The 25,569-nt window shown below is 38.7% G+C and overlaps 1 protein-coding gene across 1 annotated transcript; it reads left to right on the top strand.

Moving 5' to 3' along the window:
• The first annotated feature begins 5,049 nt into the window (after positions 1-5,049).
• On the top strand, positions 5,050-6,174 carry LOC133739665 (ethylene-response factor C3-like). The gene has a single exon (XM_062167449.1). The coding sequence runs from the start codon at positions 5,126-5,128 to the stop codon at positions 5,915-5,917; it is 792 nt and encodes a 263-aa protein (XP_062023433.1). The 5' UTR covers positions 5,050-5,125; the 3' UTR covers positions 5,918-6,174.
• The last annotated feature ends 19,395 nt before the right edge of the window (positions 6,175-25,569 follow it).

The raw sequence follows: 25,569 nt of genomic DNA, 5'->3' as shown, positions 1-25,569 counted from the left end.
GCAAACCCTGGACCACAATCCAGATCTCCATCTTCCACAAAGGAACCCTCTCCACTGAGCCAACTCCATCATAATCCCCTACCAACAGCATCGTGTTCCTGTAGAACCACGGCCCTCCATGCAGCGCTCTATTACGATCAGCTTCATGAGAGAATTGGAAAAGGAATCGATTTCCGGCATCATGAACAGAGAGGCCGGACTTGAGACGCCAGATCGAAGCAATGGTGCCCTTGAACCCAGGAAACCGCGACTTTGACCCCAACAGTCGCCCAACCATATACCAGTTGTTGTCGTGCAACGCTGCCTGCCCCGCCTCGCCCAAAGACACCCTTGCGGAGTCCGAAGGAGGACGAACAGCCATAGTACCAGTAGGAGTCTGTGCCATAGAACCCAGACAAAAGTTTGGAAATTTTGGTCGAAGAAAATTTCTGCGAAAACCCTAGCAGAGCAAGCGGCTAGGTCATATATTGAAAAGAGAGCACCTTACCCAACTACACCACTTCACACTTACACCAGAATGAAATTTATGACTTCAAAGAAAACCAATATGACTAGTTCAATGAAATTTGAGGACCTTTTTTTTTTTTTTTTTAGTTTAAGAATTTATGGACCCTAAAAAAAAAAGGATAAAGACGGAGTTAATTACATATTGCTATCTTGTTCAAATCACATTGTCTTATGTACCAGGATCGAGGTACCACAGATCGTTAATCTTTATGCAGTTCTTTACAAGATACATGAACTTGCAAAACCGCACGAGGGCTATTGACCGATTTATATAACTATAATACTCCAATTAAAATTGAAATTAGCTTAGCTAGGGCTTTGATTTAAAGCTAAGCTTCACTATTTGCTTTTGTAGCTTAGTACGATTTAGATTAAAGATCTCTTTCAACAATGATAAAAGATAAACCTCATGACGTTGTTAATGCATCCTGCATAGTTTTGATGGATGTGATGGATGTGTTCAGGTTCATGCACCTAGCTAGCTCGCCCAGAAATAAAGACATATATATGGCACTCCATTACTGAAGCACTCACTTGCATTCTTGCAAGTTGGCTCATTATCTAAACCCAACTGGATTCGAACCAGCAGATTTTTTTTTTTTTGGGAATAAACCAGCAGATTTTGAACGTGCGAGTTAATTCGACACGTGAACAAAAGGATAGGATGATTTGTTTGGCTAGATTGTGGTAGCTAGATTCTGTATGTTTTGGTTTGTTTGGCGAAAAATGCTTCTTGGGCATGTGACTACAGTTCAGTTCAGTGCATGGTGAACAAGTTGGTATTATTTTCATGAAAAAAAAAAATTGATGAAAAAAAAGGTAGTCGTCATGGTCTCGTGTGGGATAACTTTCAACTAATTTGTGGTGTATTATATGATTATAATAAAGTAACAACTTAGAAGGGGTCTAGATCTGCAGGCACGTTATGTTTTGTGGGAAAAAAGATTGAAAATTTCAGGTGGGGAGTATGAGATAAATATGTAAATTAGTTGAGAGTAAAGAGAAAAGTTATACCGTATAATCAATTCTTTTTTTTTTTTTCAGTGGAGTGAAATTTTACATAATAGTTCACCCATTAGAATAACAGTAGTATACTTAATATATATTAATTCGTAATGTAAAGGTAATTAATATTTACCACTTAAAAGGAGTTATTTTTACCTAAATAACATAACCCTAAAATCTCATCTGCAGGCATTAATATCAAGCATGATAGATTGATAGAAATCATAGAATAGATTCAGACAGGTTTCTAGAGAAACTTAAAACGGAAATTAGATTCCAACTACCTTCTGTCGCAAATGCATATGGAACTGTAGAAGCGGTTTGACATAAAACTATTAAAGAAATGAAAGTTAACCTAAATTCTATTGTATGTCACCACAAATCCAGATTGGAACTCTATTGTAGGCCAGAGTTTCATGAGCAGTTGATTGAGCACCAAATCTGGTCAAAACTGAATTGACTGAGTTTTGGATACGATGGAGTGTGGACCAACCACGGTCCGACCATGCAAAGTAATAATTCTTAAATTTTACCATAAAACCAAAAACAAAACAGACTTCTCCTTCGTCTTCAACTCTTCATCCTTCCAAGTTCCAACTGTAGTTCGATTCATGTATAACTGTCGGGAAGAAAGTAGCTACAAATATTAAATTTGTAACTTTCACCGAGAAGATCGAACCATTTTTACTGGACAAAAAGGTGTGTAACTATCTGGCTGCTGACCTCCCCTTCCCCTTGATTAGGGTTTTCTGGGTTTGTTGAAGTCTGTTAAAATATGACCTAGTTCTAGCTAGCTAGCTAGGCTAGTTTTTGTTTGTCTTATAACAAGAAGAGTTAAGACTTTTGAAACATCTTTAATCAGCAAACATGGCACGATATGACCCGCAGGCTAAGTTAAGTATTAAAAATGATTATAAACTTTTAATTTATGGATCAATCGAAAGAGTTGAGTTTTAAGTTCAAGTTAAGTTATAATTTAAAATGCGCTAGTTAAGAAATTTTAAAATAAAGACATGTCATAATTTAGTTTAATGTAAATTATATACCAAGTATTTCTCTATAAACTACATTGAGTCCATACACACCACATGGTCACACAATTTTTCTGCCATGAAGAACGATCCCTCTTCAAAGAGCAATAAAGAAATTGAAAGAGAAAAGAACTTTGAAGGTGGTGGGAATCTAGTATAAAGCAAAGGCAATTATCAGCCTCTAATTTTAATTACACTAAAACAGAGCTGGAAGTTAATGAAAATGACATTTACAAGCCTAATTTTTCAATGATCTCTTTTTCACGTGAAATTGACTGGATAGGGATAAAGACTCATGAAATTGAGTGTCGCTGTGTGGTGCGGTCCAGATACAAGCTCTGTTACTGAACCTTGAAAATGTTCCAATTCTGAAGAACTTTTGGATAAAGATATAAACACACAGAACGATAATAACTTAATAAGTCTTCTTGTTCAAAAGATAGCCCAAGAAAGTACAACCATAGAGTGCAGAGTAGCTGTGCTAATCTTCTTCTAGCTTAATTTACCGAATCGACATATATATGAATCAACTACTCAATGTTCTTTCTTATAGCTTTAATTAAAATACCTGCCTGTACTTTATTTAATTCCTTAGTTTCATAAAGATAGTATATATCATCTAATGGTGAAGAAATGCAATATAGGAATTATTCAAATCAAAATTATTTGAGCCAATTATTTGCAGTAAAAACATTAAGGGAAAAAAAAATATATATATATATATATATATATATATATATATATATATATATATATATATATATATATAATTGGACATGATGAGAGTTTAAAAAAACCAACAAGTGGTTAAGAAAAAGACAAAAAAAAAAAAAAATCCGATAAATGTTTTCTGTCTCCAAGCTTTTGTCCATTAATTATCATCATTCCTAGGTCAATTGTTCATTTTGATTCCTTAATTAGTACCCAAAGAAAAATAGGGAAATGATGGAAAAGGTCACATTAGAGTGTGAAATGATAAAAAGGTCACCTAGTTTCCCACTTGATAAAAAGGTCCACTATAAATTATTAGTAATATTAATTTAGTCCTTATTAATAATGAGATAATGTTAAAAAATGTCAATTTTTAATTTTTCTGATGTCCATTCTGCCCTTAAAGCCAAATACACGTTTATAACTCTACATTCAAAAATTTTAGGTCTCAAATCCCTTCTCCATTTGATCAGAAATCCCAAATGGGAAACTAGAAACCCGATTAGAAACCCGGTAGAAGATGAAGATGAGCGTAGTCGAGGCTATCTGCAACAAGTACGACCGATACGATATCTGCCAATGGCAGCTTTGGTAATTATGCTTAATTTGAGTGGCAGGTTGTAAAGAGGTGACCTTAATTATCATGGGGACATTTGTGTGTTCTGGATTATAATAAGGCACTTCAAAATGACCTTTTTTATCATTGCCCCAACAAAAATTTAGCAGTAATTTACTTATATATTTAAAATTATCTTTCTCTTTTCTCACATGCAATTTCCATAATTATATTTTTTTTAAAGTATCTATCTCAGCGTATAAAAAGCTTGTACAACCCTTGAATTTAATTAAATCAAGGGATAGAACGATTCCCTGAACGATTCCCTTAAATTTGTCCATTTTGATTCCTCATTACCCAAAGAACAGTTTGGCAGTAATTTACTTTTATTTTTAAAATTATCTTTCTCTTTTCTCACATGCAACCTCTACAACACTGTTTTTAAAAAATATCCGTCTCACTGTATAAAAAGCTCTTACAATTATTAGATTTTAATTAAATCAGGGAACATTACGATTACTTAACACCCTTAGGCCATGTTTGTTTCCCGGAAAGTGGGTGTTGGGAAAGGAAATACTTTCCTTTCCTGCGTTTGGGGACAGCCAAGGAAGGGAAACACTTTCCCAAAGCAAAGGAAAAAGTGGAGGAATTTGGTTCCCTCCCCCCCCCCCCTCCGGAAACACTTTCCCAAAGGAAAGGAAAGTGATTCCTTTCCTTTCCGGTCAACCAAACATGGCCTTAGATGTGTTGTCCGACAAGAAAAAACTTAAACTTTGTCTTACAGGCTAATCGCCAGCAACTAGGGTTTCTTAGTTAGCCAGATTATTATTAGTTATCATAATTAAGCTTGGTTTTGGCATAGTTTTATTTATTTAATGGCCCCACTGCAACTTGCTAGCTAGGGTTTCCATCATGCCACGGCAACTGGGGTTTGTCTATTTCTCTGGTATATATTATACTATTATTTATAATCGTAAATAACTCGGGTCCAACCCCGCCGCCGTGCCTCACTGCCTCATTTGACCCACGTGTGTAAATGAACTAGAAATGTTAGTCTCGGTTCCAAGGAAAAGCCAAGATTGAATAATTTAGTTGGCACTAGATTTTGGTGCTACAATCCTAACATCCTCCTTACCCAGAAGCTGTACCTTTCACCTGGCTATATTTTATCCTCTTCATTATTCTAAACTTTGCATTGTCAGCATTCTGGTTCAAAGTCTCGATTTTCTTCGGGTATATATAGGGCTTGTTGTACTATTGGAAATATAACAAAACAAAACCAAGAACAACACACAAATTCCAAGCATATACACAAATGGAAATGGAGTCATACTCTCTCTTCCAATTCTCAAACCCTTCTCAATTCTCACCTGAATCCTCCTTCGGTTCGTCGCTAGATTCTTTATCATGGGACGACGCTTTACTCGATACTTTCAACAACGATATGTTGAACTTTCCACCATTTAACACAAATCATGAGCCTCAAGATTTGTTGCTGTTCGATGCTGTGGCTAAAGAACCAGCATTAGTGGCTGAAGAAACGCACTGGTTTGGTGGAGCTGTAAAGGAAGAGGAGGTCACTTCCAATTCCAATGCCTTCCAAGTGTTTGAAGGGAAACCCAGAAAGGAAAAGTCGTACAGAGGGGTCAGGAGGAGGCCTTGGGGGAAATACGCAGCTGAGATAAGGGACTCGACGAGGCATGGAGTCAGGGTTTGGCTTGGCACTTTCGATAGTGCCGAGGCAGCTGCTTTGGCCTATGACCAAGCTGCATTTGCACTGAGGGGTCCTTTGGCTGTGCTCAATTTTCCGGTTGAAGTTGTGAGGGAGTCACTTCAAGAGATCAAGTGTAGATATGACGAAGGGTGCTCGCCAATTGTGGCACTCAAGAGGAGGCACTCGATGAGAAGAAAGTCTTTGTGCAAAAAGAATAGTTGTAATAAAGAGCAAGAAAAAGTCAAGAGTTCGATTCCTTCCAAAGTAACAAAGAATAAAACGCAAGAGAACGTCGTAACGCAAAATGTGGTGGTATTAGAGGATTTGGGTGCTGAATACTTGGAGGAGCTTTTGTATCAAAGCTCATGTGAAAGTGCTAGTTTTTCTTGCTAATTTTTGTTCGGGTAACTACGTACCACTTCTTTTTTTTCACTTTTTGGTCGGTTTGACCTTGTTCTTTTATATCTTTATTTCAACCTTTTAAATCAAAGATCCTAGTTAAGATCTGAGGGCGTCATCTAGGGCCTAGTAAATCCTATTAATTAATCGCGCCTTCTTCCTCTTTGTAAAGTTGAAAATGATGGAATGTAATTAAACATATGCATCACTTATCTTCTTTGCCTCAATGATTGAAGTTTAAAATAGAGGTTTTTGAATATAACATGGAGGACCCTTGATCTATATTTGGAAGTAAGACTGTATGTGTTGAGAGTATGAATCCCACATGGGAAATTGGGGATATTGCATATGAGTTTATAAAGATTTGGGTCACTACATTCATTGTTAATTGGTTTTGAATGTGAACCCCAGATTACTTTATCATGGTATCAGAGTAGGTTATCCCACGTGTGCATGCTTCGCGGCCACACGAGCTCCACGTCACCCAATATAAGTTGTCCACGTATATGACATGAAAATTCACCACAAGTGCGGGGGCGTGTTGAAAGTATGAATCTCACATGGGAAATTGGCGACCTTGCATATGAATTTATAAGATTTTGGGCCACTGCATCCATTGTCAATTGGTTTTGGACTTTATCAAACTGTACTGTTTACAACAAGTCTGTAAACCAAAATGTTTTTGACATTAATTACTTGGTGATCAAAAGTTCAGAGCCACTATCTCCTTGTTAATTAGATTAAATTAAAACTACTAGCTAGCTAATTCAACCTACTGAATACTTCTTTTACAGTCAAAACTGGCAGCTCATCTTTATTGTTCATCTGCATCGATCGAGTCATAAACAAAAGAGATCGATAACAATGGTATTATCCTGATATATAGCTAATTTGGCATTGGATATAAACTTCATATATGAAACTAAAATGATGTATTGCTTTCCACTATGCTAATGCATGAATTTGTTTATACCCAGTACTGTGTTAATTTGATTTTACACACACACACACACACACATATATATATATATGGAGCAATTCAGAAGCGGACATCCGCAAAACAAAAAAAGTACGGACGTTCATCCTTACACATGCATCAGGCGACGACGGGCGGCCTCGATGTCGAACCTCTTCTTTCTTCTAGACTCATCGATGAAGAGTTTGAAGTCGACCTTGATGGTGCTTCTACGGCTTCAGCGAGCTCCCCGCGCATGCCTTCGAATTCGATCACCTGAGCCTTCACCTTGATAGCGACGCCTTCCGGGATGTCCAGAGTCTTCGTCCAGCAACAGCAATGCCACCATCGACGCCTGATCGAGGCCTGAGGATGGATGTCCGCACTTTGGCATCTATGCGGACGTCCTCTTCTGATCCGGCCTATGGAAGTAATCTATACATTAGGACCTAAAAACTGAATGGTCAAAATGTGGATATGCGATCGAAAAGTGAGTATATCAAGGAAATCCGCATATTTTAATATATGCGGAGGTCCTTAGCAAAGAAGCATTGTATGCATGTATGTGTGTGTGTGTGTGTAGAATCTTGCTCTGTAAGGAGGTCCTTAACTTAGCTTAAGGAATGGATTTTCATATTTTGACAACTTTTCGATCACATATTCACATCTTAACCGTTCAATTTTTAGGAAAATATGAGTAGATCATCTCTGCAAATTTTCAGTCAAATTGATGATCGTTAAGGCATCCAAAACTGCAATTTACACAACGAACCAAATCTGTCCAACCTGAACCGTTCGTGTAAATTGCAGTTTTGGATGCCTTAACGATCATCAATTTGGCTGAAAATTTACATAAGTGATCTACTCATATATACATAAAAGGGTCAGGATCAATGGACACACTATTTGACACAATTTTTTACACGTTATGTTAACCCTTAGATATTAACACATTCAATGGTCAAGATTAGTTATGGAAAATGACATGCTATTAAATTTCCTCCCAACAAAAACATAAAATTATCAAGATCCTCTCCCAAAGTATGGAGTTGTAAAATAAATATAGAGAAACCAGGAGACAAACCCTAAGAGAGAAATCCTCCTCGTCCGGTTGCGCCTCCATGCCTGTGGCGGCCGCTGGCCTCTGCAGCGTGTGACAAGCGTGGCCGGACGGGACTTGTGTCAAGGGCGGCTCATTGTTTGAGCGACGTGCTCAAAGGTAGTAGGATAAACCAGGAAGTGGTTAGTGGATTGACGGTTTGGGGATCCACGTCAGATGACTCAGATCGAATCCGATCTGGGTTGCGGAATGGTGAGCGGTGGTGCTCGGCGTTTAGGCATGGGTTGGTGGAATATTTCCTTGGCGGTATGTGTCAGTGTCTATGGCAGCTTGACGCGCGTGCAGCGATGAACGAGACTGTGGACATAGTTCTGGTGTTGGAGCATCCCAAACCAAGATCTATCCTAGTCTTTTGGGCTTCAAAGTTGTGGAGTTTAGTCGTCGTCAGTTGCCGGCGAGGGGACGGTGGTGTGGGGGAGACGCAGGGCTGGCGGAACCAGGCTTGCAGGCCGAGGGGATCCGATTGGTTGGGCTGATTGGTGGTCCTGGGCCCCACCTTTGGGCCATTATTGGCTGCCTATAATTTTCATTTGTGTTTGTTGATAATAATTGTTTGCCATGGAGGCGAGAGTTGGCGAGAAGTTGCGGTGAGGTGGAGGTGGCGACGTCGCCGGTGGTGGGTTGGGCCCTTGGTGGAAGGATGGAGAGGTGGCGGATTGGCTGTCGGTGGTGGGTTGTCGTGGCTACACCTTGCGGGATCGAGGCATGCTGATGCTGGGTTATGTGTGTTGGGTTATTACTAGTTTTTAGGGCTTGGTTTTTTTTTGTTTTTGTTTTTCGGTAATAAGTTTTAGCTGTTGGGTCGGTGCACTGCAATTATTGGCATAGACAATCTTCTCTTCGGCGGTCTAGAGGGTCGTTCCGGTTCTAGAGTTGGGTCAGTAGCGGTGGCGAAAATGTCTGGCTGTGTCATACTAGCATAGACAATCATCCTTGGCCTTCTAGTGGGTCGCTCCTTTCTGGTTTCGGTTCGGAGGTGATGGCGATTTGGAGCATTTTTGGATTGTCGGTGTTGACATTAAGGTGGCAATGGTGTTGGGTTTAGTTTAGTCTCAGGTCTGATGGTCCAGCATTTCTTTTGGTCGGGTTCGAAGTCACAACGAGTGTAGACTTGGTCGATTAAAGGCAGGTCAGGAGGACTCTGGGTGGCCAGTTAGTGTTGACAAAGTTGTGAGTTTGAGATTCACTGCTCCAGCGCATGTTGTCTTTGCCTTTTAGTTGTTGTGCAAGTTTTAAGTCTGTAGTTGAGTCGAGGTTTTTTCTGTCAGTTAGTCATTTTGGAGTGTTCTAGTGTGAAGTCCAGTGGCCATTTCTGTGTAAGAGATGTTGCCCAAAACTCATTGTAACCAGTTCATTATTAATGAAGTTTCTTCTGGATCAAAAAAAAAAAAACAAAAACATAAAATTTGTTAAAAATTCTTTTCTAAAATAAAATAATAAGTCTAACAAGATATTGAAAACAGAAAAATACGTTCAAAAAGAAAAAAAAAATGAAAGATCAAAAGAGCAAGAACTCATTTTCTGAACAAGAACGCCATTTTCCATTCTTCCATTCATTATTTGGCAAAGTAATAAAGATGAAACAAATGGAAATTTCCTAAATATTGCGAACACAAGTTCTTCACAATTTTTTCTTTTTTATAAGAATTCTTTTGACAATCCATATTTTGGTACAGGAAATTTTAATCGTTCCATTACAAAATTGGTTTGTTGATCTTCTCCCAGATGTTGTTTATATCTGTGTGTATATGTTCTCTAACTATTTACAATTCACAAAGCCTAAGAACAATTAACCCCAATCTCAAAACCTGAATCATGCAATAAAGAGAAACCTACAACCATAATTTTGATGGATATGGTTTTCTAATTGTTCTCTAACCTGTAACTGAGAATCAAAATTGTGGTGATCAATCATCTTCGTTCTCTCTCTACTTATTGTGGTTTTCTTGGCTTTATGTTCAATGCGAGATTCCTCGATGAATGTTTCTGGGTTATTCTTTATTTTCTTTTGATGTACTGAACAGTTGGTCTATCAATCTTCCATTTAACAAGAATCTGAGATCGTGTTATGCTGTTCTTGCTTTTTTTTTCTTTGTTCTTTTTTACTGTATTCTCAGTTGTTAATCATTTTTTGTTAAACCTTTTATTTTATTTTTGTTTTTACAAAAGTTTTACGTAATTTTATTTTATTTTTGTTAAGAATAAATTTTATGCCAAATCATTTGCCATAATTAATCATGACCATTAAATGTCTTTATATATGAGGGCTCAAATGAAGTGTAAAAAAGTGTGTCAAATAATGTGTCGATTGATCCTCACCCTACATAAAAACTGAACAATTAATATGTGAATATACGATCGAAAAGTGGCCAAAATATAGAAATTTGTTCCTTAAGCTAAATTAAGGACCTCCTTAGCATAGAAGGCCTATACACACACACGCATATGACAGCAACTGAACCTTGGAAGTTATATATCCTCCACTAGTATTCAAACAACTTGTGTTGTCATTCTTGATCGATCCACATATTTTGGGGCAAAAGATGACCATGTATGATGCTGTGATGCACTCACTCACTACTCACTCCCACTAGCTAGTTCTTTGCCTTTCTAACAACTAACTTATTGATTGATAGAGCTAGCTTAGACTCTGAGAGCATACTCGTTTCTATACCTAAAGACGAAGACTTCGTCTTACGTATTGCTTAGGTTAAACATGGACCACAAATGAAGACAGGTCTAAGCCCAAACAACTCCAATGCCCAAGCTAGTGGGCGACCCAAGAATTGGTTCCGGCAAATATCTTCCTCTTCCGGGCTCATTGGTGGTGTAATCAATATTTGGGTCCTCCACGATAATGAAATCAGTGCTCTATGGCTCTGTGCACTCTCTTCTTATGAGGAGTCAACAAGCATGCATGATCGAGTAAACATGTAGGAAGGTGTACAATTCCGAATCGCCATAGCCAAGAGTCCAAGACAAGTTGAATAGTGAGAAATAACTGAAGATATATAGCTCTGTCTATTACAGATAAAATGAATGACCAAATGCAGTTACCTACAAGAAGAAAAGAAAATAAAGGAACAGGGATTCTCATATTTCAGAACTGAAAGGAGAATGGGACAATGATGGGGACAGCTTGAGAGGGCAAATTAACCTGAGCGTGTGCTGCATTCATTGTCCTCTGTAATTAATGGCTTTAAATTGGCGTCATTAAACATATTCACTTTGATCTTCGGATGAGACTTCCAATTGGAGGCTTCGATGGCCTAGTTTTCTTAGAAAACGGGAGTCCTAAATGATTGAATTTTCTTTTATTACTATCATGCATAATTTCTTATTTGCCTCTAGTGTTTAGAAGAACTTGTTTTTTATCACTGTGTCACAACAATTAGTGAAATTTTCGTTATTACATTAATTTGCATTAAGTAATATCATTTGTTATGTTATGATAACCAGTATTCCTTGTAGATGTAAAGTGCTTGGATATCAACCCTAATCCCGGAAACCCGGGACAGGCGGTGGAAACTACATTTATTGGGTCGTCTGGATGATAAACCCAGAAGTATCAATTCGAAAGTGGAGCCCAAGGCCCAACCCTGTTGTCATGTTGACCATTAGTGGCGGAGCAATCATTTATGAACTATTCCTACTTTTTCATATGGATGTTGCCCCGGTATGTCTAGTGCTACTTGCTGTCTTTTGCCTAATCATGCCATCCCATCCCATCCCATCCCATCCATTAACAATAGTTCAATACTGTTTGATCATGTCCATCAACCTCGGTGCTTCAGAACAGTTGGGCTTTCTAGCTATAATCTTTAGGCAAATCTAATCTTATTAGTGCCACCAATCATCATCTCTGCTCATGTGCCTTTCTGTTTCAGAAACAGACCCATATAATCTAATCCTACCTTATCAAATAAATAAAGACTACGTGCGCGCATTTTCGATATAACTGTGAGGCTCGGGCTTACAATGTGTCTTTGGCAAAAGTCAACATGCGTGGGAACGGCCTTGTAGAGTCTGAGTCGGTGAGGCTTCTTCCACAAATATATTGAGAGAACAAGTAATCTAAACCCTACAAGGCCAGATGTAACTGGAGGTCTGGAGCTATAAGGCAAGGCAAGGCAAGGTACAAAACTGGAGCCTATATATACCTTCAGCTGAATATAAAAATGACTTGATTGTTGAACGGTTCTTGCCAATATCGAGTATATATATACTCTCATCTTTCGAGAACTTTTCTTTCTCTAAATTGCATGTTATATTCGTTTAATCACAAAAGTGCAGAAATTGTAAAGTAATACCAGACGTTACATTAGGTTCTCACAAAAAAAAAATTAATAAAAAGATACACACAATAATTAAAGTATTTTATCCAACAATTAATTATATAGAAATAGGTGTACGTGTGTATTTTTTTTTTTTTTTTTTTTTGAGAAAAGGGCGGTGCGGCAACCCTCAAGCCTTGATAGCCTTAATTAAAGAAACTGTCGAATACAAGGGGAGGACAATGAGCCTAAACCCCTGATTACAATAAGTAGAACATCCTGAAATACTATCCTGAGTCTCTACTAAATGCTTGTACTCAACAAAGCACCAATTAGCAAAGAGCGCTCTACTGGCGACTCTATTTGCTTTAACTGCATTAACGCAGCGGTGATACAACAGAAAGATAACTTGATTTGCAACCCGACTGCAGCAAAGCATAATTACCATACGCATAGCTTTCCCATCATAATGCCACTGGACACTACATCCAGTGACACATAATTTCCCTCTGCTACTAAGAGGCAGCGACCATTTGCACGTGCAAGGAACTCGCCGCCTACCTAGAGCAAAACAGGCACACAAGGTGCAATGACTGCCACACAGGCCACTGGCACACAGGCCACGGCCTCCTACCGGAAAACGGTTGGAGGTTATTACCGACAAAGCAATAACTGAAAAAAGACAAACAAAAAAGCAGTAAACAGTTAACAGGCCTTGATAGGCCCACCATCGGACAGTGGTCAATATGGCCCAAGCTTTGATTCCAGCCCAATACGACTTGGGCACAGTCGGCGCAGCCACCATAGCGTCTCCCAGACCAGCGCGCCGCCGCCTCATTCGGACACCGACAGCCGTCGACCCACCATCTCCGTCAGAGTTTCGGCAGATCACCTCCTCCACCACCACAACCCCAAACCACGAGGGTCTGATACGAGGAACTGCCATCACCGGCAGAGACCCAGTACCAAGCCTCTCATCGTCGCCGACAGCCACACGATCCGACCGGATCCACCCACAAACCTAAGCTCCAGATCGGATGCGAACGCCGGCCACGCAACCGGTCACCTCCTTCAGCCACGAACTGTCCTGCTGTGCCTCCGCCACTTTCAACAAGCCTCTCATCGTCGCCGACAGCCACACGATCCGACCGGATCCACCCACAAACCCAAGCTCCAGATCGAATGCGAACGCCGGCCACGCAACCGGTCACCTCCTTCAGCCACGAACCGTCCTGCTGTGCCTCCGCCACTTTCAACTGGAACCCAGGCAAGAGCAAACCTATTAGCCACAAACTCCGATAACCAAACCCACCACCTATTGACAGAGATCGACCTCCCCCCAACTCTTAGGCCTTCAATCTAGATCCCAAGGGATTAAGATTTGGGCTAAAGAGAAGGGGGAGGGGGTTTTTTCCAGATCTACTTTCTCTCTCTACAGTTTAGAGAGAGAGGGTCTCGCTTGGGGGAGGGGGTCCCGTCTTTCTTCTCGTCTAAAAACTCAAGCCTTCACGATTTTAGAGCTGAATAGGTGTACGTGTGTATAAATTCTTATAAATTGTAAGGAAAAATTTTGCATTTCCAATGATACTGCAATAAAGTTGCACGTCGCCTATTAAAGAAAGCCTTCAAAGTTAGTCAACATTTTCTTTACTTGGAGTCGAGGGCCTCTTTAACTCCATTAGTGTGTCAGTATGGACTTCGAATCTTAAAGTCTAGTGGGCTGGGTTTTTCTATTAATCCTTGTTGGGAGATGATAGAAAACCAATATACCTATTCTCATTGTAATCTTTGTTATCAATGAAGTTTCTTCCTATCGAAAAAATAAATAAATGATACTGCATTTGGCGTGACTCAAGTCATATATATTGATGACCAATATTAGAACTGGAAACTTTAACTCATTGATTTTTCGACCACATCCTCATATGGTCAGATTTAGTTAATCGAACACGTGAATCAATTATATAGAATGACGTTAGTGACATTTGGATTGACACAAAAACATTACTTGCTAAACGCTCGTTCAACTCAAAGTGTTCCACTATATCTAGCAAAGTATAAATCTTGTTATCGGTACTCTAGTTTTGTATCATTAATATGTTAGGTGTCTATAATAAATTTCCTGTATTACAAACGGTTGGTAGGTATCTTCCGATCAAGATAACAATACTCTCGCTCCCAAGACACTTCAATAGCTCATTAGACCTAATATCCAAATCAAGTTAAAATTAAAACATCCAACTCAAAAGCAACTTTTGTGAGTAGATAAAGAAGCCAAAATATCATGAATTTTAAATTAAACAACTTCATATTCAATCTTGAAATTAGAGTATTTCAAAACAAGACTTCATATTCCAATCTTGCATATACTACTCTCAATAAACTCTATTAGAATTCATCCCATTATAATTAGGGTACATTTCATTTGTTGTTAGATGACGATAATTTTGTTCTCCCATTTTCAGTGATTTCAGTTAACTTTGAGTGAAATGAATTGGGAATGCAGTCCTCCTTAGTACATGAGGTTATCAAACTGATCTCTTGCTAAGATTGTGGAACAGACAATAACTAGTGGTTTGGTTTACATATGACACTTCTCACAACTTTTGGATCATAATTCAGTGCACATCTTTCACAAACCAAACCTGAAAACATTAGCCAACCCATGTGGAACATTTATAAACCAAGCACAATCCACTGGGCAAATCATCGTTATCATCTAATGCACGTTCAGGGACTTTCGAGGAACCCCGGATGCTCTCAGATTTTTCCAGTGCGTGTCCACTAGGTTTGTTAAAAGGGCAAATTTAATGAAGGCTATGGTAGGAATTCTGGAATTTTTTTTGCATATTATTGGTAGTTGGTGTGACAATGTTGGGTTTTGCTTTTGAATTTTGATTATGCTCCCCACTAAACCCATGAATCTTGGGGTATATGCCTTGACACTACACACAGTGAAGGAAACTTTTCAATGAAGGAAGCCTATAGTTCTCTGAATAAAGGTATTGGATTCTTGGCAAAACTACTTTTTCACTGTAGTAGGGTTTCTGAGTCAATATGAGATGAAGAATGATCAAAGTTGAGAAAGATGCAGGAAGCTGCTCTCTACTTTAAACCATGGCCTCCCAGAATGACTTTCATGGGTGCCCAGATTGTTTAACAACCAAGTGGAACGCAACAGGAATCGTGGGGGCGGGAAGGTCATGATATTTAGCTCCTCTTAGAAATTAAAAAAAGCTAGCCTACTTTCATGGCACTCACATAAAAAATTATAATTTCCTCTTTTGAATCATACTAATTGCTAGCTCTTCTCTTGTACTTTGTATTGACAAATTTAATCATTCTTATACCATATACTCCATTAGGTATAGGTCACACCAAGTACAAACTAAGGTTATATATTATTATGGGGTGAAATTTGCACACCCTATTTTGCAAACCACACACCCTCTCATTTTTTTAATAATATTTCATCTCACTCCCTTTTGCACTTCCTAAAATACCCTTGACAGATTCTTTTTTTTTCTTTTTGGGTCTTCTCTCTCTCTCTCCTCCCCCAATTCCTCAGTCCCAATCCTCCATGGTCCGAAACAGCTCGGAAAATCAGTGTAACAGAAAATGGTGAAAATAAACGCTTCAACAGCCTTTTCCCTGGCCCTTTCAGAGAGCTTGTGAGCCTTGATATGAGCCTGCACCTCTCCCAACTCTCGGTCCTTATGTGCAAAACTCACACAACGACGGCCAAAAATCGTTAAACGACTCTCGAATACGAGCTCCAAATCTCAAAGAAAACCAGTAGATTGAGCCGCATTCACACCTCTGACTTCATTCTCGAGGCGATTGAGCTCCACCTTGACCGGATCCGAGCTGTGCAGGAGGTTAATGAACTCCTCGCCGTCCATGCTCGGCCTCCTGATTGCTCTCCTCCGCGACGAGCACTTCCCCTTCTTGAACGTTCCTCACACTACATCTCTAAATTCGAACACCCCACTTATCCAAGAACAACCAGAAACCAACATCACCATTTACACACAGTAAAACTTCACCAACGATGCATTCCCAAGCTCAAATTTTGACAATCAACACTCACATTTTCCAATAAATTGTCATGCAACCCTATAAACAATGCATTCCCCTACAATCAAGATCCCTCGAAAACCAGCTCGAAATATGGAAACCAATCAAGAACTGCTTCATTAAATTGAAACACCCCACTTATCCAAGAACCACCCGAAACCAACATTACCATTTACACACAGTAAAAAATTCACTAAGTTCAACAGAATCCCATTACCAAGCTCAAATTTTGAGACTGAAAACCCAGCAAGAACCTACCCTTGAGTCCTCAGAAGCCGTCTCTGCTGCGGCATGCCGCAAATCCCCAACAATGACAACAAGCTCGCCCTTCTGATCCGAACCAGCTGACCCTTCCTCAGCCCATCCAACGCGAAATTGACCTCGTCCGCATGCTTCATCATCTCCCCGAACTCCTGCGCCTCCATCAACGTCGTCGTCGCCAGCACCGCCGCCACCTTCTTCCCCTTCTTCAACGGCCTCCTCAAAACGTCGTTGTTTCGCGAATTGGGCCTTTTCAATTTGGGAGGATAGGGCTCCGAAGAATCGAACTGCGACGACGGGTCTTGCGACGACGAGAAGTTGAAATTGCATTGGGGGGTATCTTCGGTTGTACCCCGGCGGCAGTCCGTTGCTGCCGCTGAAGTCGCCGTGTCGGAGCTCGAGCGCCACTGGGAGACCGTCGAGAAGCCTCACACTTTGTTCTCCGTCAGCGCTGATGAGCAGGTTAAGGTCTTGGCCGATCGGTTCCAGAGGCCGGGAGGGTTTGACTTGTGGACCGAGAGGGATAGGCCGGAGCTGTTTCGGACAATGGAGGACCTGCCGTCGGCGAGGTTTTTTCCCAAGGGGGTTGTGCATAGTGTGAGGCCGTATAGGAGGATTGGGGCTGAGGAATTGGGGGAGGAGGGGGGGGGGCAGAGAGAGATGCCGGATTTGCTTTTGAGGCGGAGGCAGAGGGTGGCGAAGACTTTCTGGGGAACGCTGTGGATGAAGAGGAAGGTGACGAGGAGGAGGAGGACGTGGTTTTAGAGAGAGGGGGGAGAGAGAGAGAGAGAGAGAGAGAGAGAGAGAGAGAGAGAGAGAGAGAGAGAGAGAGAGAGAGAGAGAGAGAGAGAGAGAGAGAGAGAGAGAGAGTTTGTCGAGGGTATTTTAGGAAGTGCAAAATGGAGTGAGATGAAATATTATTAAAAAAATGAAAAGGTGTGTGGTTTGCAAATTAGGGTGTGCAAATTTCACCCCCCATTATTATTTACCTTTTTTTTTTTGCTTTTCGAAATTGGGAATATATATGATCATCATGGTCACAACTTACAAATTAATTAGGGTTTCAAATAGGCAAAGATGCCCGCCTGTCCATTTTGATTGCGACATGGGATGGAACCTTGGCCTCTTATTACCACTGCAAGGTTTGAAGTTTCGGACTATCTAAACAATAAGTAATCTCAAAATAATATTCAAATCTTATTTGTTTGTCCTGCGGACATTGGTTGATGTGTTTAAATACGCAATGTCATTACGGTGTGTGATTCCATAAAAACCAATTGTATCTAACAAAAATCAACACATGATGACAACCATAGCTCTACACTAAGTCATCAACTCCATGGATCTCCATTTTGGCGAGATTTGAAACATATTTCACATATCCATATTGGTGATTAATTTTAGTTTATCAGTTTATTCACTTGTTTGTAGACGTGAGAATTTAAAATGAATGCAATTATTTATTTTATACTCCTCTCACTACCCACATCTCTTTTCCATTTTTATCTCTTTGTTTATTTCTTTTGGTTATTACTATAATAACTCTTGTATTTATTTATTTTTAATTTTCAATTAACACAATAAGAGTAATTAAGGTAGTTTAAAATATGGTGAAACTTTTGATGGATTCGCTTTATAGTAGTAGAGATAAGATTTATGCTATCAAATGATATGGTTTCGTTCTTAGATTGCTAATATAAATCATTACTCTAAATAAATTTTTTGAAGGACTTCATATATGTTGACAATTCAACAATGTAGGCCTAACCTTTGTTCAAAAAAAAAAAACAATGTAGGCCTAACCAGAAAAGAAACGGAAACATATATAAAATTAAGGAAAATACTGTCATAAAGAGATTAATCAATACTGACCGACCGCCTTGATTGTACATTTGATTAAATTCTTGCTTTGGCCCATCAGAAATTATTCCCTCCTTACTTTTGCATCTCTGAGACGCTGCGACTCGATAAAAATGGGTGTTTGATGTTGATGAATAGAAGAACTCAAAAAACTGAAAAAGCACCAGCAAAAGAAGTATTCTCATTCCCCAAAAGTAGCCCATTCCCACTTTAAAGGCCATCATCACTTTGCAATTTGCATACTTCGAAGTTCGAATAAATATCCTGTTTGGGATCAATTTTTCTTCTTTTTGGTTAGGCTGTTTTTCGAAATTAAGCCTAAAGTACTTCACATCAGCCTCACAACATTTGTACTAAAAATGTGTTGTAACTTGTCCTCAAAGTATCTCTTACTTTTGTTCAGCTTGATCCATCATTTTGATATTTTGCACCCAACCCATGATTATTTACAATAATTGTATGAAACTATGAATTTTGTCGTAACTTGAGAATAATCTGGGATATTGCCATAAAAAAAAGGGAGTAGCTTATGGAATTGTGAGACGCTCAAACCCCATTGAAAACCATGTGAATGCAATTGGCATACTTGAGACACCCGTTTCTAATTTAAACAAAATTTAATAATTAAAAAAATAAAATATGCCGAATATTCAAGAATCAAATTCTTATCGTGAATGATATACATATGGTAAACTAATACAATTAAATAACATTCTATCATTGAAAATATAAGCTCCTTAAAACTTTTATTTCAGGTATCATTCATATGCAATGACATTAAACTATCGGATGAAATATTTAAGGGACATTACAAGAGGACATTGTACAGAGGATAACTATATCAGCAATGTATAGAAAATTAGGCTAATTATGATGGTTCAAAAATTAAGGCTAGTTTAATATATGGTTTGACTCTTCATTAGGCCTTTCTCTGATATTATTAATAGTTTTTGTCACTAACCTCCTCTATTATTGCCCTCTAATTAAGCTCTACAAGACTATATTATATATGCTCCATACATATGTAGTGTCATGTGAAAGCATAATATTTATTGGTTGCGTGATTAGAGGACTATATCTATATAATTAGGGACGTCGGAACACCTGGCAGATTTTAGATAGCTAACATGATCACTAAAGCTAATGCGTTGTTGACTTCCATTAGTGATTAGTCTGCACCTATTCTCCGAGGGAGACAATCCTATATGAATGTCCTCAACTTCTTCACCCAAACAAATGCAGATCGTTGGCATGGTGCTCTTGGCCTTTTGTTATTACTTAAAAACCCTAATTAGGGAATAAGGATTAGACGGCCGGAAAAAGGTAGAAATAAACGTGTTTTGGTACCATCGTAGTTTCCTTCGCATAACCATAGAATATATTTGTTTTAGCTAATGAGTCCTAAACCATCGGATACAGCTTTTAATTAGCTTCTAAATACAGCTTTTAATTAGCTTCTAAAGTAACTAGTATTCCTGAATGATTTGTATTTTGTCGTTTTATAAAAGCATGAAATACTAGTTGTTCAGCTATACATGAGCAGTCTGTTACATTAGCTAGGGTTTGTTAAAAAAAAGAAAGAAAAGGGGACCAACAACAATGTGGGTGGACCCTGTGTTAAGCTTCTTTGTCCAAGTAATGTGGATTGCACGTGTTAGATAGGGTTTAAATAGCTAACGGTTAATTTGTCAAAATGTGATTGAAAAGTGGATATCACAAACTTTAATTAGAAAGTCTTCATGAAGTTCTCATTAGAGCATCTCCAACCATTTAGTCAAAAGCCAAAGCCATATGCAAAATATGACTCCCCTAATGTCATCACTATTCATTCAATTTTTGCATCTCCAACCATCTTTAGTCAAAAGCCAAAGTCATTTAATAAATTAATCATTTTCGAGAATTAATTAACTACAATATGCAGCACATGCAGCGGGGCCCACCATTTTTTCAGCCAAAGAAATTTGGCTTTCATTCTACAAACTTGAGTCATTTTGACTCCAGTTATGGCTCAAGAGTCAAAATAGCTAAAGCAAGAGCATGGTTGGAGATCCTTCTACCAAAAAGCCAAAGTCAAAATGACTTATAACTAAATGGTTGGAGATGCTCTTAGAAGCCCAATCTCGTTATATATACAGGGCTTTTCTAGTGACGGATCCTTTTTTTTTTTGCCATTTTAAGGGATCGCTTATTAGACTCACTTTTCAATTACATTTCCATATCTCAACCATTTAGTTTATAGATCTAATGAGTAGATCAACTTCTGCAAATTTTCAACCAAATTGATAATCATTAAGGCATTCATAACTGCGATTTACAATTATAAACATGAATGGTTCAAGTTGGATAGATTCCATTCGTCCATTGATTTAATCTAGTTCGATACCTTAACGATCATCAATTTGACTGAAAATTTACAAAAGTGATCTATACATTATAAAAACTAAATAGTCGAATGCATATATATATATATATATATATATATATATATATATATATAATATATAGGGCCCTTCCACTAAGAGATCCTTTTTTGGTCATTTTAAGAGATTGTTTGTGGGACCCGCTATTCGAAAATTTTTCTAAAAATTTACAAAAATGATCTATTAATAGATTCCTAAAAACTGAACGGTCGAGATGCCGATTTATTATTAAAAAGTTAGGCTAATAAGCTCCAATAAGCAATCCCATAAAATGATCAAAAAAGAGAATCTCTCACTAGAAATATTCTATATATGTGTGTGTCCAAAGAGTTTTTTTTTTTTACTTTATCAAGGGGAAGATAAACCCCTTCAGCGCATGTGAAATGCTCCAACTTGCTCCAACTTGCAGCACAGTGCCTGACCACTTTAACAGCTTCGGGATTTGAACCTAGGTTGAAGAGCACACCCAACTAGGCAAGAACCACTAAGCCACTTGCAGTGGTTTGTGTCCAAAGAGTTACTTTGAAGCATAAAAGGAACAACTCCCCAATAATACTGCGGAGATATAGCACATAGCATGCATGATTGTGCACATATGCACCTATACATCAAAGTTAAGACTTCGAATCACTCTTTCTTTTTTTCTTTTTCTTTTTTTTACTTTTTTTTTATTCATTGACTTAAATAATAATTATTTTGAACGTTGATCCTACAGGTGTTAAGTTGGAAACTACAGCCGTTTTTCTTGAAACAAAAGGCTAGAAATTCCATCACCCATGCGGCCATGCGTAAGAGATGCGTTGCGTGCGGAGACTTGAGAGATCACGGCTTAAGAAACATATATATAATGGCTGAAGTCAACTGAAACAAACCCAGCTAAGCGGCTGGGGTGTCCACAACTCCACATGGAGTTTCCCAGTCAATGGTCACCATCATCGATCTAGATCAAACCCTAAATTTACGAGCAAGTAGACGGTCACAGTCAGTCCACAGACTCAAAAGAGAGTCAATGACCCAATTTTTCCAAGCATGGACATATGGGCGAGCATGTTGATAGGCAGTAGCAATATTCGATCATTCTATATTTTCGATGTGGTACAAGCAAGTTAAAACAGAGGGAGTTCACATATATTGACAATGGTTTATATGGATCGATGGTCCAGGAAAATCAAGAACCACACCAACTAAAAGGTGCCAGAAAAAAAACAAGGAAAAAAAAGGGGACCCAATTGAGTCAAATTTTGAATGTATGGCATTTGGTACTTGCTAGGCAACATTTTCAGCCTTCTAGAGAAAAGAATTAACGGAAAGCATGAAAACGGGGTTTCCATGAAGATAGATGGCTTATCCGAGTACGTACCTATAGGACAAGGACTGCAATTGACATTAAAATCAGCCTTCCAAAGTGTTCCAAGGCCGGTAAGATATTATCTTGGTCAATAAGGTGAGATTTTCGTCTGTGATCCTTGATTTTCTGTTGAGTGACAACGAAATATGATTCTCTTCTTCTTAATGTTATCTATCATATGATCATTCTTTAATAGAGAAAATAGAGAAAAGAAATTATTGTGGCCCGGAGCAATCAAATGATTAAATAGGTTTTTATGTGCTTTTTTCGATGACTAAAAAAAAAAAAAAAGGAACAAAAACTACAACACAAACCCTCGACTGACACCCCCTCTCAGCTGATCCAAATGGAACACTGGGGACACAAGAAGAGAAAGGCAAAAAAACCAAACAGAAGGATTAGAATTCTGATGAGCCAATTTTGCCAGACGATCCGCTACAAAATTCGCCTCTCTGTAAACATGTCGGAAGATAATAGATTGGAAGGTCGAAGCTAACGTATGAATATCATTAACGACCAACTGAATTCTCTAAGGCACTTGAGTTCTTTTTTGGATGCAATCGGTTTTTATGTGCTTGATTTTTTGGAATGATATTTTGTTGAAACAATACTACCTAAGGAGTACCCTTCAAATTATATTATGACTTTTTTTGGAATAGAGCTTTTGGCAGTTTCATATGTACGTATTCTTGTTTAGCTAATAATATAGACATAAGGATGAATCTCTCAGCTCGCTAATACCAGGGTGATATTATTATTATTTTGTAGGGCTGGGTTCGGATCGGTCCGGTCTGAAAAAGTTGAAAACCGAAACCGAAATCAGCACTGTCGGTTCGGTCCGGATCGGTCTTTTAAGCAAGTTAAAACCGATGAGAAACCGATCCGAACACAATCGGTCAGGTTTTTCGGGCCAAGACACCTATTTTTCCAGATTTCCTTGTTTAGGTAAACTGCTTCTAATTTTCAGAATGCCACATGACAATGATGACATCTTCAGCCTCAGTACAACAGAAATGACTAATTCATGTCCCACAACAGATAAAGCAGACTATGCAAAGTTGCAAAATATGAAAGATTGAAAGTAGCAAACTATGCAACTTTACAGAACCTTTGAAGCCCTTCCTTCTCCGGGTGACTAAATGGTAGCGCGTCTATTACTATCATCTCAACACAAGCTCTTACACAAGCATGTTGACTAAATGCCCTCATACTTAAAGAAGGTTCATTCAACTTCCCACCAGCTACAAACATTTGCTGAAACTCTTCCATATCTATCCTACCAGGGTATTTTTTACACATAACCTCTATATGCCTCTTTAAGCTGCTGGTACCATTATCGTATGGATTACAAGCAAGGTCTGTAGAGCAATACCTGCATTTGGCCCTCTTGGTAGTCCGAACCTGGACCTTCTTTCCATCTTTGAACTATACAGTGGCTTGTCAATCTTCTCATAGTGCTCCCATACCATTGAACGCTCCCTCGACCCTGTGGATATACTCTTCCTCGCTCTCTTTCTGGGTTTTGGTGGCCGTGACGATGTCATCGTAGATGGGGTTCCAGCAGAAGATCGAGTACCAATACTTGCAGTTGCAGGGACGACAGCATTCTCGACAATTTCAGTGTCGGGATCGGACTTGGAATTGGAATTGGAGTTTGCATTACTCGAATCAGAATTTGAATTGGGTTCGGAATGGCTTTGGGATTGGGTTTGTGGTGTGTTTGCATTGGAGGAATCCATGGGTAGGGCTGTCAATTCTGACATGACTCGAAACCCGCACGAAATAAAACGGATTGAACCCACACGATTAAAAAGCGGGTCGGCCACGGGTCAACCCGCCATGACCCATTTAATAAACGGGTTGGCCACGGGTCAACCTACCAACACGAAATGAACCCATGTAACCCGTTTATTAAATTAGTCAAATTATATATTATATATAACCCGCGTAGGCGACCCATTTAAAAAAGTTAATAATAATTATATATATATATATATATATATATATATATATATATATATATATAGGTTGAATAAGTATTTTTCTCACTTTAAACTAGAGTTACCACTTCACCATTAATACTATAAATTCTCTAGTGAATTTAATCAATTTATGTAATTTTTTAGTTAAATCGGTGGCAATGTTAACCTTTAAATGAGTCATTTTGTCCAATACGACACGACATATTTCTTAAATGGGTTAAGCGGGTTGAAAATGGGTAACCCGTTTAATAAATAGGTTGGGTTTGAGTTTACATTTTTGACATGATTATTAAATGGGTTGGGTTTGGGTTTGTCTTTTGTGACACGATAAATACATTGACCCGACACGACCCATTGACAACCCTATCCATGGGTGATTGATTGATAAACAGAGTGATTGACACTTGAGAGTGAAGAAGAAGTGAAGAACAGAAGAGGATCGTTTTCTCGAAATGAAGAGGACGGCTTGGAATGCGGTTTTTAGGTCGAAGACTCGAAATGAAATTGAGTGATTGCCTGCAAGTGAGCTTAGGGTATCCTCTATAGACTTGTCTGAGAATCAATTAAAACTCGACATGTATACAAGTACAAATTATCGGTTTGGATCGGTCCTAATCGGTCCGGCGAATATTGAAACCGAGCCCGACCTGCCTGACGATGTATTCGGTTATGTTTAGCCCGAACCGAGGAATTGAGCTTTCAACCCGACGCGAATGGTAGGTTTTGGTCTGGATCGAGCCGGTTTCTCGGTCTCTCGGGTGAAAACGCCCAACTCTATTATTTTGTTGATAGATTTTTGATTAAGACATTTGTGGTTAAGCTTAAAGAAATGTAAGTTTTTGGACTTTAGTAGTTTTCTTCTATGACAAGATTTTTAGTAGTTTTGGAAAAGAAATGTAGGCTAACTTCCACCATTAAATTGCTGTAATTATACAAGGTTCACAATCATTTAATCATATACTTGACTCATCACATTGTAATTGCAAATTATTTTTTGTTTCAATCTGATTGGAAATTTCCTCTGTACTTGTAATGTGTTACTGATGCTTTGGTTATGTTGGCTATATAGATAACAAAAAACAAACATTTCTTAACCATTTTCTTTGACTTTTATGTTCTCACTTATTGTCCTCCTCTTATCTATGTGAAAGCCACAAGTTTTCTCAAATGAAATCGACGGCCATTTTCCTCCTGGGCCTCACCTGAGATCGGACAGTGGTAACTTACCGGATGACCCTCCTTACCCAACCGATTCGTTTCCCATGCTTTCCACAAATCCTAAACGACGCCGTGCCGCGTAATTACAAACAACAATTATTCTTAATTAATGACGATATTTTAGTTCTTAA

Source organism: Rosa rugosa, chromosome 3, assembly GCF_958449725.1.
Source record: "Rosa rugosa chromosome 3, drRosRugo1.1, whole genome shotgun sequence".
Lineage (NCBI taxonomy): Eukaryota > Viridiplantae > Streptophyta > Magnoliopsida > Rosales > Rosaceae > Rosa > Rosa rugosa.
This window is presented reverse-complemented; position numbering and strand designations above follow the sequence as displayed.